Source organism: Podarcis muralis, chromosome 6 (genome assembly GCF_964188315.1).
Source record: "Podarcis muralis chromosome 6, rPodMur119.hap1.1, whole genome shotgun sequence".
Lineage (NCBI taxonomy): Eukaryota > Metazoa > Chordata > Lepidosauria > Squamata > Lacertidae > Podarcis > Podarcis muralis.
In genome coordinates, this window is record NC_135660.1 from 82,298,210 (window position 1) to 82,311,772 (window position 13,563).

Below are 13,563 nucleotides of genomic sequence, written 5' to 3' on the forward strand. Positions count from 1 at the left end.
TCAGGCTGGTGCTTTCGGCTTCTTAGTTTCTCGTAGGTTCTTGTCAGCTGGAAGGTTTCCTCCCCGTAGAGGTGAGATATTTGCTTTCGTAGATTTTCACGGGTACAGGAATGCAGGTTTTGGTGTCCTCGGGTGTCTTCCCGTGTAAAAGATGGGGTGTCTAGGCGACGTTTCGACGAGGTCTCACTCGTCATCTTCAGGCTGGTGCTTTCGGCTCGTCGAAACGTCGCCTAGACACCCCATCTTTTACACGGGAAGACACCCGAGGACACCAAAACCTGCATTCCTGTACCCGTGAAAATCTACGAAAGCATATATATATATATATATATATATATATATATATATTCAAGTGCTTTCCTTTGTTTGTTGCAAGAAACGTATTTAAGGAAGTCCAGAAGGCAGCAAAGATGCAAAAAATGTTTCAAGATGATTAGCAGCACTACCTATATTTCATTTTTATATTTCACCTGTTCCCAAAGTTACAGAACTGAACAAAGTACCTATAGTTCTTCTGTGGCTTCCAAGTCATCGTTGTGGACTCGGTTGTAGGAACAAGTTTCCATCCCTTGAATGTCTAACAGTATTAGCAATTTCTACAGGCAGAGTGGGCTCTTAGTTATATGCCCCACCTGCCCAGGCAGTTAATCCTGCGGTGTCTCTCAAAGATTCATTGATATATCTGGAGAGTCACACATCTCCACTTTTGCTCATTCACCATCAGTAATACAGGGTGGCTGAATAGTGCTGTACTGTGCTTAAAGTCCAAGAGAAACTGCAGAGATGGCACTCCTGGCATGCTGGCCTCCCTAAGCCCCTGAGCAAGCTAATATCTGACACTTCATAACTGTCTTTGAAAAGAAGCCTTCTCATTCAAAACTGAAAGCACATATTGCACAGTTGAACATTATTTTTGAACATGCCATATATTGTTGATGTTTCCTGGCCAGGTTGTATATTGCATAGGTTTTCTGGACTGTCTAGACAAGATGGGAGCTGGGGACACTATTATACAGTAGCTGCGCTCCTTGCTCCTGGGCCGTGTACAGAAAGTGGTGGGGGGATGAGCGTTCAGACCCCTGGGCTCTCACTTGTGGGGTGCCTCAGGGTTCCATCCTCTCCCCCATGCTTTTTAACATCTACATGATGCCGCTGGAAGAGATCATCAGGGGGTTTGGGCTGGGTGTCCATCAATATGTGGATGATACCCAGCTCTACCTCTCTTTTAAATTGGAATCAGTGAAGGCAGTGAAGGTCCAGTATGAGTGCCTGGAGGCGGTTGGAGGATGGATGGTGATAATGGATTGAGGTTTAATCCTGACAAGACAGAAGTACTGTTCTTGGGGGACAGGGGGCGGGCGGGTGTGGAGGACTCTCTGGTCCTGAATGGGGTAACTGTGCCCCTGAAGGACCAGGTGCACAGCCTGGGAGTCATTCTGGACTCACAGCTGTCCATGGAGGTGCAGGTTAATTCTGTGTTCAGGGCAGCTGTCTACCAGCTCCATCTGGTATGCAGGCTGACATCCTACCTGCCCGCGGACTGTCTCATCAGAGTGGTGCACGCTCTAGTTATCTCCCGCTTGGACTACTGCAATGCACTCTACGTGGGGCTACCTTTGAAGGTGATCCGGAAACTATGGTACAACTAATCCAGAATGCGGCAGCTAGACTGATGACTGGGGATGGCTGCCGAGACCATGTAACACCGGTCCTGAAAGACCTACATTGGCTCCCAGTACATTTCCGAGCACAATTCAAAGTGTTGGTGTTGACCTTTAAAGTCCTAAACGGCCTCGACCCAGTATACCTGAAAGAGCATCTCCACCCCCATCGTTTTGCCCGGACACTGAGGTCCAGCACCGAGGGCCTTCTGGCAGTTCCCTCGCTGCGAGAAGCAAAGCTACAGGGAACCAGGCAGAGGGCCTTCTCTGTGGTGGCACCCACCCTGTAGAACGCCCTCCCATCAGATGTCAAAGAGATAAACAACTACCTGACATTTAGAAAACATCTGAAGGCAGCCCTGTTTAGGCAAGTTTTTAATGTGTGACATTTTAACGTATTTTTAATCTTTGTTGGAAGCCGCCCAGAGTGGCTGGGGAAACCCAGCCAGATGGGTGGGGTACAAATAATAAATTATTATTATAATTATTATTTTATTATTATTTCTTACTGCCTTTCTCTAGCTAAAATTACTGACATTGAAAGGCCTGTGTGTCCTTCTGGTTTGTTGTTTTAAATTTCCAATTCATATCATTAAAATGTGTCCCTTGGTTGAATAATTGTCCACAAAATACCTAGCATGAGGATCTTAATCTCAGGGTTGTGGGTTCAAGCCCCACATTGGGTGAAAGTTTCCTGCGTTGCAGGGGGTTGGGCTAGATGACTCTAGTGGTCCCTTCCAACCTACAGTTCTATGATTCATGTAGTCTGAGGCTGTGCAATCAGCAGAAAAAGAGGTGTCAGTCCTCTGTACTGGTTTGTATTTTCACAAAAGAGCCCTGGGTGCAATAGAGGCATTGCATTAGTAGTGGACAGCATGGGTGGTGGTGGAGATGCATACATGACTCCTCTTGCAGCTGTATAGGTGCTATTTACCTGCGGTGGATGGCTTTAAGGCAGTGGCAAGGTCGGTGCAGTGCAAATACACTGGCCATGTCAGTCCAGTACTTATGTTTGTGCATTTGCTCTGTGCCATTCTCACCGCCCCCTTGCCCCCTGCCCTACGGAGTGTGCGTGGGTGTGATGTGGCAACATGAGAACGGGCCTTTTCTGTCGTGGCTCCCTGACCGTTGAATGCTCTTCCCAGGGAGGCTCACCACACGCCATCATTACATATCTTTAGGCATCAGGGAAAAACATTTGTCTTTATCCAGGCCTTTGGCCACTAAATAACATAGGGCCTGTTTAAGGTAAGGGGAACGTTAATATTATTATTTTATTATTAGGCTGCCTATTACAGTGGTACCTCGGGTTAGGAAGCCCAACCTTAGTATTAATAGTAGTAGTCTGACCTTGCCTTGTTCCATAGCTGCTGCAGTGCAAGTTTATGTATGCCACTGTATGCACTTTTTACGTGATGATGCCATGGCTGAGCCAGATCTTAATTGCACAGTTGAATGGGAAATTGCATGGCTGAGCTTCTATACATGAAGCCTTATTATGCCTTAAATACCCCATCTCCTTTTAATTTCCATTTTGCTTGAAGATAATTTCAATAAAAGTTATAATTGCTGCAGTGCAGCAATCTAATGGAGAAGCACTTGAAGCACATGATAATATGAAATGTAATAGTGGATGCAATGTTAAGTTTTAAAAATTATGCTCCCTGATGACTGCCCTTCAATCATAATTAAAAAAGCATCAGGCAATTAACTTGAAAGGCACAGGCAATTGAGTGATCCCAATTAGGTTATATTGCATTGGAGTAAATGTGTGTGTGTGTGTTTTAAAGGGGCAGTTATTGTAAACAAAGCTACTTGGAGACTTTACCCAAGGTTTAAAAGTACCTTGCTTTTTTCAGTGCGGTTACTGGGGGTTTTTCTACCCCTTCTTGTCTGTTTCCATATTCAGGGTTAAAAATGAACAAGGACAGTATAGCTTTCTTCTTCAATACAGCCAGTTCAACAACATCAACAGCAAAAAAAATAAAATAAATCCGACTAGAGACTTAACACAAATTCAGCAAATCAAAGTGTAGCATTATTATTTTTTAATGAAAATACAGGTTGCTGTAATCCTGCCACACTGAATAAGCTGCCAGTTATTAAAAAATGATTCCCATAGAAATTAGACACCTGAAGTAGTTGGCTGCCTGTGTGGTGAGGAAATATGTTTGCCACCATCTTTCCCAATCCAGGGAAGAGGCACAATTCACATACAATTACAATTAGCTCCTCATTGGCTGCATCCCAACGGTGGGATTTTGCTGCTCACATCCCTTGATTTCTAAATTAAATGGCTCACATTCCACAAAGGAAAAATAATAAATGTTTCCCAGAAGAGGGAATAAAGATGAGGTGTGTGCCTATGTGTTCCCCCCCCCCAATAGTTTGCCAAAGATTTCCCTTGAATGCATTCTTGCTTCAGAGTTTCCCAACCTCGCAGCCAGTGACAGATTGTGCTGTGAGTGGACATGAAAGCTAACTGTTAAAACTCAAATGTTTTTAAAAGACAACAGCAAGCCCTGGCCCCTTGCTAACGGAACCTTCAGTGACTGTTGGAACCAACAGCCATTTGGCTCCTCCCCTTTCCAGAGCATTCTTCAACGACTCTTTCACTTGTTCATCCCATAACAGATGAAAGAGGTTGGTACCTGCTTTCCTGTTCCTGACTCATTCCTTTCTCCCCTTTTTTGGTATTATGTCATTTAGGAGCAGCTGGCATGGTGTGCAAATGACCTGTCACATATTAATTTAATTGATTGTTCTGTCCTATGTACTCAAGACAACTTGCAGCAGTTCTCCCCACCCCACCCCATAAATTTGTAATAGTTCTGTCCCAAACAGGCTTGCGATCTAAGGAAATCGAATGGTTGGGGAATGAAAGAGGTCAGATAAATAAAAATCACATAAACATAAAAAAACCAAGAGCTGCAAAACCAACTAGTCCAATACCGATCCAAAGGACAAGACCTTTTTGTAGGCAACCACCTGTTGGTGGGGTCTGTGTACCTCTGATACAGTGTTAAGACCAGTGCTAATAGCTGTAGGTGCTGTTACAGAATTAATAATACTGTGGGTGGGCTGGTTGCCTGGAATGACTAGATGCGCATTTCTCAAACTTGGGATGCCACTGGTCCTGCCAGCTAGGGATGATGGGAGTTGTAGTCCAACAACAGTTGAAGACCCAAGCTTGAGACTCAAGACTCTCATCTGAGTAGGGCTGGGATGCCCATTGAGTAAAAGAACCATGTCTCGTGTGAACCAGTTTTAATAGTGCTGTGTTCCCGTGATATGTGGCTTTCAGAAGGTGGTAGGCACTGCCAGATTACACAGGCATTGCAGTAATCCAACCTTGAAATCATCAATGCCACTGAAGCTATCTGGGCCTCCAGTGACAGGTAGATCAAGGTGCACCCCCCAAACTGTGTACCTGCTCCTTCAATTGGAGTGTAATCCTATATAGGGCAGGCAATTGACCAGCTTTTCAGGTGCAGGAAACTGTCACTCACATTACCCCTGTCTTGCCAGAATTCAAGTTCAGCTTATTTTCCGTCATCCATCCCACCACTGCCTCTAGTCTTTGGCCCAGGTTTTGCACAGCCTCTCCTGATTCAGATGTTATGAAGAGATAGAGCTGTGTGTCATCAGCATACAGATGGCACCTTGACCCAAAACTCTTAATCACCATTCCCAGTGGCTCTTTGTAATTGGGGATAAAGGAGATGGTTCTTTGATTGACAATAGGAATATACGTTCCTTGACACCCCCACCCCAAGCTAGTATGCTGCTGTTTTGAGTAACCAGGTGAGCTAGGTCAAGGTCACTCTAGAAATAATAAATGGGTTTATGTTGTTCAGTCACTGTATTGCAGAAAACAATCTGAATTAACTAGAGTGAGAGAATATCCCAGGTCCTTGTGTCTAGGGCTGCAGTCTAAGCTTTGTTTTGTTAATTTGCTGGATTTCAGAAATGAAGGATCAGCTGTGAATGTATTCACCCATACTGGTACAGAACACAGGGTGAAGTTTTCTACTGAAAATGGGTCTTTGTCCCAGTTTGGGGCGCGGTGGCACCAAAGCTACAGCAACGTGTTCAGGGAGAGGTAAATTGGTACATTTCTTTGATGACGAGTCACAGCAGGAACTTGATCCACGGTGTGTGCATGGTCTCCATCTACCTGCACAACCTGCAGAACAGACCTCCACTCAGTTAAGTAGAAAAGCTGGTTCAGAAACCAGACCTTCAGGTGAGCTGCCCTCCTTTTCATATTTTAAGTGCTGCTTGTTTTACATGCCCATTTGTCATGCCTCTTTTTTAAAACAACAACAACAACTAAAACCTTTTAAAAACTGAGATTAGGGGCTTCCTATGCCTCAGTGATGTCACAGTCATTTTTTTCCTTCCAAAAGCTTGTTTTCATTACAGTGGTACCTCGGGTTACATACGCTTCAGGTTACATATGCTTCAGGTTACAGACTCCGCTAACCCAGAAATAGTACCTCAGGTTAAGAACTTTGCTTCAGGATGAGAACAGAAATCGTGCTCCGGCAGCGCAACAGCAGCAGGAGACCCCATTAGCTAAAGTGGTGCTTCAGGTTAAGAACAGTTTCAGGTTAAAAACGGACCTCCGGAACGAATTAAGTACTTAACCGGAGGTACCACTGTATATTCTATAGAACAGGGGTGGGGGACTTGGATCACCTCAACAAATTGGATCCCTCGGTCCCCAGCCTGCCATGGACCAGCTTTGACTAGAAGGCAGGGCCACCCCCTGTCAATCACACAATGTTGTAAAGATGTCAGGTGATTGACACCTATCAGAGTTCAAAGGGGGGGGGGGTGTCTTGTTGCAACAGTTGGCCAGCTCATGGGCAATTATAGCCACCCTCTTTGAAGGTGTGCTTCCAGCATCAATCAGCTCATTGGCAGAGAGAGTGAGAGAGAGCACCCACTTTCAAAGGAGAGGGTTGCTCTGTTAGCTCAAAGTAGCTTGCTAAAATGGGGTGTGGGTGTGTGCTCTTTTAGCATGAAATTTCAATGTAAACTACTTCAAAATACAGCCCTGGTGCACTCAATTCCCATGGTTCTTCCTGTCAGTTCCAACCAGCTGATTTCTCCTTTGCAAGCAGAGCTTTCCAACAGCACCAATCAGGATTTAAGCTCCTGGTTGTTCCTTTGTAGCCACATTTATACCTGCCCCACATCTGATGTCGAACAAGAGTGAACTTTAATTCTTAATACCCCTATTTGCACGAGGGTTGAGTTCCTGGTCATTGCACGCACCGGCAGACTTTGTGGGCCAAATTGAGGCTTGTGCTGTGCCTCTGGGCCAGAGGTTCCCCAGCCCTGCTATAGAACCATGGTTTTTCTCAGAGCTTCAGCAAAGAAGAGGTGTACCCTTCTATTGAATATGGTAAGGGATATGATGACATCATCATCCACAGGTACATCACAGGTGACCCAGGTAGCACTGCACACGATTATTGCCTTAGTTGAATTCTTAGTTTCCTAATTTAGGAAGGCTTGCTAAGAGATGCACATGTGCACATACCCTTCAGCATACAGAACTAATAACAAGAATGTGGACATTTGATTCATATGGTTTGGTCAGAAGTACTTTGTGCAGCATTTCCCTCGGTATCAGCCAAAACAAAATGCTGCGTTCTTCCCTTGTGAATTAGGAAACTTAAATTCAGCTGCCTTGTCAGTTTTGCCCTGTACCTATCCTGAAAAAGGGAAATGTTATTTTACCAACCACTGTGACTAAATCCAAGTAGTTCACCTTCTCTAATTCTGTGCAAGACAGGAGGCAAAGGTTTCTGTTACATTTGAGAGTAAAATTGTACTTGTGGTTTTTTATATATTTTTATTTATCCTTTTTGTATTCAAACAAGACTGAACTTTAATTCTTAAGGCCCCAGTTTGCACGGGAGGTAAATTCCAGGTCATTGCATGCATTGGCAGAGTGCACATAAGCTCACCCCATTACGCCGCGTCCCATTCCTCCCCTCTTCATCTCTCTTCCAGGTTCGAAAGCGGCACCTGCGTGCACGGTTGTGCATGCTTTGAATGTGTGGAAAATGGGAGTTTCCTGGACCTGATATCCCAAGCACCAATAGCAAGAGGCTTTGGACAAACTTGGTAGCAGTTGAGCTATGCCCTGCTGCTTAGTGGTTCACAAGGAGCCTTGGCCTGCTGTACTCTGCCTTTTTCTAAGTTTTACTCTCTTGAATCATGCGCTTTTTGAGATGCCAATGAGATGCGAAGAGCGATTCTTTTACTTTTATGCATATATCTTCCCCCACTGTTGTGCGCCTCACCCCTGACCCTTGAATAAGTAGTTTTTTAATCGCATCGTTCTGACATTCTGATAGAAATGGCAGGAACAAGGACTCTTGTTTTGCATTTAGGAGCCAAGGTCACACAAGGAGATACCTTTCTTTAGAAGCAAGAACCCCTGCAACTCTTTCCAAGGTTCTCTGATGCCCGCCAGCCCATATGGCCTTGCACTTCCCTTGCTAGCCATGTGTTGTAACTGCAGGCACCTCTCCATAGGGATGCAAGGTTGAGGCAGCAGACACCGCAAATGCCCATGAACTGTAATCACAGTGGCACAGATTACAGTCACAGAAGCTCAGGTTACAAGTTGGCTGCATTTTTCCAATGGAAGAGGGCCTTAAATACAATCCGTCACACGCAAATATGTCTTCTGAAAAATGGTGGTCCTTTTTTCATGTGTTCCACCTCAAGCACACCTGGTGCAACTCACAAAGCCCTTGATGAGTTGCACTGGGTATGCTTGAGACAACACCTGTTGTATTTGTGCTGTTGCGAGGAATTCCATTCAGGGTATTGAATAATAGTGAGACTGGAGAAGCCAGTATAAGTTGCTTTTTCAGCTAAATTTGGAGAAACTGCTTGAAGCAGCCATTGTGTTGAGCTATTTCAATTGCTTTGGTTTGATTTGCTCATTGCAAACAGCTGAAAGTATGTAAATTTTGATAATACAGTAACTCTGCTTTGCAAAGGGAATTGAATAATTTTGATTGCAACTGTAGTTCCAGATTTTCCAGGTTTGTGGTGAGGGTTGTCTTGGAAATGATGGTTCCCATGCATATGTCATTAGGGAATGCCAAATCGTATAAAAGTGGCTGGAGGATCTAGTGCTTGTCGAAATCTCAGGTTACGCATAACTTGCTCCATTATAGCTGTATTTCAGAGTGAGTGGTACCAAGCATCCAGTGTAAGATTTCAGGCTGTTTCCCAATGAGTTGCAATTGCTTTCCACACTGCCAAGCTCATTTATCAAGCAGTTTTTTTGACAATATATTTACATTGGTGTCATCAAAATATTCAGCAACGTTAAATTTGGACAACAAACAGTAGTTTCTTCAGTAATACTCTTATCAAAATTAAATTCCAAAAATCTTGCACCAACTGACATTCCCAGCATAAATGATATGTACAAAGTTTATTGCAATCCTCCCCCCAAAATTAGGTGATATAGAAGAAAGCATTTTTGACATGTGCTAAGGAGTGCAGTACTGTGTGTAGTACAGGCAACCCCTGATTTGTTCAGGGATTGCATTTCAGGTCATCGCACGTGATGGAGGAGCCCTTTACTTGCTGTTTCCAGGGTCCCTGCAATTCATGCATGTTAGAACTTGTGCAAAACAGTTGTTGCTTGTAATTTTAAGGAGTTTCCTCTAAGGAAACTGGAAACAGATGTTAAGGGTCACGGTTCCCAAAATTTATTCCTTGGGAAGAATTTGTGTGCCAATGTCAACTGATCAGGGTGTCACCAGCACTCCACAAATCAGCATTGGTGACCTCACGCTTCAGTAGGTAGACTACCTACTTTTTTCATTATGTTGATGGGACACATCCCAGTTAGATGAATAAGCCTACTTTGGTGGCTAGAGTGGAAACTAGCCTAGACACTTGGCAGCAGTTCTCAATATGTTGTGTTTAGATAACTGCTCTTTTAGGGGATAACAAATCAACAAAACCAATTGTTTGTGGAAGCATTGTGGATAGCACCCCAAATGTGTGCACTTGACCACAAGTCTGTCTTCATTGTAGACATGCATGATCCTGGCAAATTTACCATTCATCTCCTTTGGTAGCTTTTTCACATTCCCACTTTTTCTGGCAAACAGATAGCTTGTTTTTTTGAAAATGCTCTTGTCTAACCCCCTAACTCTGTGCTTGTTTGTGTTTGGCAACAGGTACAACGGATAAACCATCATCACCACCCCCTGCAGTCACCGATGTGAGGCAGATGAATGAGAAACCAGAGACCATTTTGTTTCAGCCATACCAGGAGCGGGATGAGTTGAGGAAGCGTCTTGCACTGTCGTCTCCTGGGTCAACCTTTGATGAGTGCAGGTAAAAGACTGAACGGTCATATGAGGCTATATTCCCAGGTCTAATGCGTGTGCACTTGGGCATGGGTCTTCGGCTCTTTTCCACAGCACAGCTGTTTGAGTTAGGGGGGCAGTTAAGGATGCCTAAGATTGCTCAGTCTGACAGCATGAGACACTTAATCTCAGGGTTGTGGGTTTCAGCCCTGTGTTTGGTAAAAGATTCCTGTATTGCAAGGGGTTGAACTAGATGATGCAGTCTTTGTTAGCTAGTGATGTTATCTTTGTAAATTACTTACACAACCAGTGGCCAACTCCATGTGGGTACAGAGTATGCTTAATGTATTCTTTTTGTTTCATATAAAGTAACCTTTATGGGAGGGTGCATGTTTTCTTTCACCTTAATACAGTGGGAACCCCTGTTGTCAAATGTCTCGGGAGCAACTGCTTCCATTTTCGAACATGCCTCTGAAGCCGAACGGCTTTCGAGGCACATTTCTCTCTTTTCTCAGTGGGGCTTCCAACCGCCCCATTGAGCCTCGGTTGTCGAACATTTCGGGAGCCGAACGGGCTTCTGGAATGGATTATGTTTGGCAACGGAGGTTGCACTGTACTTAAAATGTTTGATGTGTATACACGTGAATTTTATGTTAAGGTCATGCTCATCTGAAATCTATCCTGGTGGGCCGCCTAGCCACAAGCCAAACCATGACTATGAAAGGCTGAAGATTCAGTGCATGAAGACAATGCCCGATCTGCAGTCTCTACAGAACCAACACACCAAAGCGCTAAAAACATGTGAAGAATCTGCTAAGGAGGCTGATTTCTATCAGTAAGTAATTGCACACAGCATGTGCACACGGATGCATTTTGGTTTCCTTTTACCATTACTACGTGTCTGTTAAGCTGCCTTAGATCTTAATGTTCAAAGGTCCTTCATAGCTTTTTTCTTATCCCCAGCTTTAGTCAACTTTTAAAATGGCATCATTTTAACATCAGTAGAGAGATAATGTTCAGAGCTTTTGGTTGCAGATTTAGGATTAGTTTTAAAAAATATTTGAAGATGGAGGGCCAGTTTCTGAAAATTATGGTGGGGAGTATAAGCTTAGCTTGGTGTGGAATGAATCGAGTTTAGCAACTGTTGGGTGACCTCCTCAGTCTTCAGAGATTTGATGATACTTGTCCCCTGCTTCCCCCTTTCAGAACCCTGCTTTCACCAGTTCCAAGTTGGAGTCCAGTGCAGTAAATGACACTGCTAAGGAAGATTCTCTTAAGGGCAATTAGGTATCAACAAAATTCACCACACCAAGCAACAGTGCAAAATCTGGTGGTTTCTAATGGTGGATATTTCTTAATTTTTTAACTTCTTTATCAAATTGGAGGCGATGACACTACACATACTAATTTCTGTGTTTGATAGTGTATAATGGTGGTGACTAAATTATGATCCTCCAGAGAGTCTTGGAATACAACTGATGCATGCTGGCTGGGCTGATGGGGAGCCCAACAACATCTGGAGAGACACAGCTGTACAGAATTAATAAACCCCTCTGAGTCCGGAGGATTTGCTGTATTTGTGGTGGTTCTTTATGGCTTAACGGGGATGCTTACTCGATAAAGCAACGTTGCTTTTCCACGTTTTCTAAAATTGCTTTTTAATTGCCTTTGGAGCATTTTTATATGTACATTTCTAATATCTGAACAGTACACTGCACAGTTGTCTGCTGAGTGACCAGTCGCAGGTGGAGGAGGACATGGACACTTTGAAGCGGAAGAACAACCAGTTGGTACGAGAGCGCGATCACCTCCAGCAGTCATGTGAGGAAATGAAGAGACTTCATGATGAGGATCTGAAGGACATAACAGACCTGCGCAGTCAGCTGCAGCAGGTAGCCTCTGCCCTGTTTTTGCTTGCTGAGTTCAGCTTCTCGTTTATTTTCTATTCTCTTCCCACTCCCACTGATTTCTCAAGTGTTTCGGGGGGCACTTCAGAAAAGTGTCTCTTCCATTCCATTTCTTTAATATGCAGTGCTTATTTACTTTCTTTAATGTCCATAGAGGACCAACCCTCCCCCCCCAAAAAAACCCAGCATCTGTGATGTCAACTGCATGTAGAAGACCAAAAAGGAATATTGCAGGTTTCATATCAGAGATGTGAAGGATGATGGGAGCTGTAATCCAACAATATCTAGAGGGTGCCACATTGACTGCCCCTACTACATAGGGGTGTTTTCTAAGTCAAGTGTGGGTAGCTTGAAACCTTGAAATCCCTCTCCTTTCACAGCCTTGAAAACGTATTTTGAATGCAGCCTACTGGTATCTTTAAGAGAGCCTAGGCTTATTCATTTCTTCTTTAACCCTGCCTTGTATAGCATCCATTTGTCAACACGTGGAGCTGTGTCTTTGTCAACCCATGTAGTTTCAAAGGCTTTTTCAGATATTGCTCAAGCACTAGATGCAGAAAAGGCTTTTCACAGAATATATAAGGAATTCATGGGGTTTGTGTTACGTAAATTTGGTTTCCCTATAGAATACTGTATTTGGATTAAAATGATTTATAAAACCCAACGTCCCGGATTTGAGTGGTTTAAATTGATTATTATTTAATCTGTGCCTGGAACCATTAACAAGAGCAATAATTCAGGATGAGCATATCAAGGGTGTAAAACACAACAAAGATAATTACAAAATTGTATTATTTGTGGATGATATCCTTTTATTTATTACAAAACCAGAAGATACAATTCCAAAAATTATGGAGAAAATAAAAACCTTTGGCAGAATATCGGGATGTTCTATAAATTGGACAAAATCAGAGATTTTACCAATTGGGCCAGGGGCTGCATTGTATAGAAACCATCAATTTTGGATGTGCAAAGACTTTATTAAATACTTTGGTATAATGACTTCATCAGATATGTACCAAATTGTAAAATTAAATGTGAATCAAGTTATAAATGAGATTACTTTTGATATTGAAAGGTGGGGACCTTTAGGGAAAGGTTAATGTCCTCAAAATGAATGTTGTTCCAAAGCTTTTATACATTCTTAAGAGGATTACAAATACATATTCCCAAATTTTACTTCCAAAAAATAAATCAACTGTGGGGTACAAAGCCACCAAAAATATCACCACATAAAATGCAACTTCCAACTAAGGAAGGTGGCTTTGGTCTCCCAAATCTGGAACTATATCACTAGGCCTACCTGCTGAGTAAGACTAATGATTGGAGAGCTAGCAGGAATCCCAGTTGGGCTACTCTCGAATATAGTTTCTTTGAACCTCTTGAAGGGTGGACTAAACTCGGCTCTAATTTTATGAAATATCCTATTATCCTGGAGACTATTAAACCACCTATAAAAATTTGGATGAATATAAATAAAAATAATAAGGATGACCCCTATCAGCATGAGAAATTAACAATATGGGCCAACCCAAAATTAAAAATTGGAAATCAAGTAATAATTTGGCAAAATTGGATGAAAAAAGGTATTTTGACATTGAATCAATTAATTGATGAAAATTACAAATTTGTGGA

At 43.1% G+C, this 13,563-nt stretch overlaps 2 protein-coding genes across 6 annotated transcripts in view; both read left to right on the forward strand.

Moving 5' to 3' along the window:
- DLG5 (discs large MAGUK scaffold protein 5) overlaps positions 1-13,563 on the forward strand; it is a 155,728-nt gene that overhangs the window by 120,885 nt on the left and 21,280 nt on the right. The window lies entirely within an intron of this gene.
- The window catches only part of LOC114597063 (disks large homolog 5-like), a 28,749-nt gene that overhangs the window by 3,915 nt on the left and 11,271 nt on the right, over positions 1-13,563 (forward strand). For 3 of the 5 annotated variants that reach the window (XM_077930629.1, XM_077930632.1, XM_077930633.1), the window contains exons 2-4: positions 9,890-10,049; positions 10,680-10,856; positions 11,730-11,913. In XM_077930629.1, the coding sequence (XP_077786755.1) occupies positions 9,890-10,049; positions 10,680-10,856; positions 11,730-11,913 (521 nt within the window). Of the gene's footprint in view, positions 1-4,198; positions 4,305-5,628; positions 5,908-9,889; positions 10,050-10,679; positions 10,857-11,729; positions 11,914-13,563 lie in introns of those variants that run through there. The other 2 variants (XM_077930631.1, XM_077930630.1) reach the window with 2 other exon arrangements.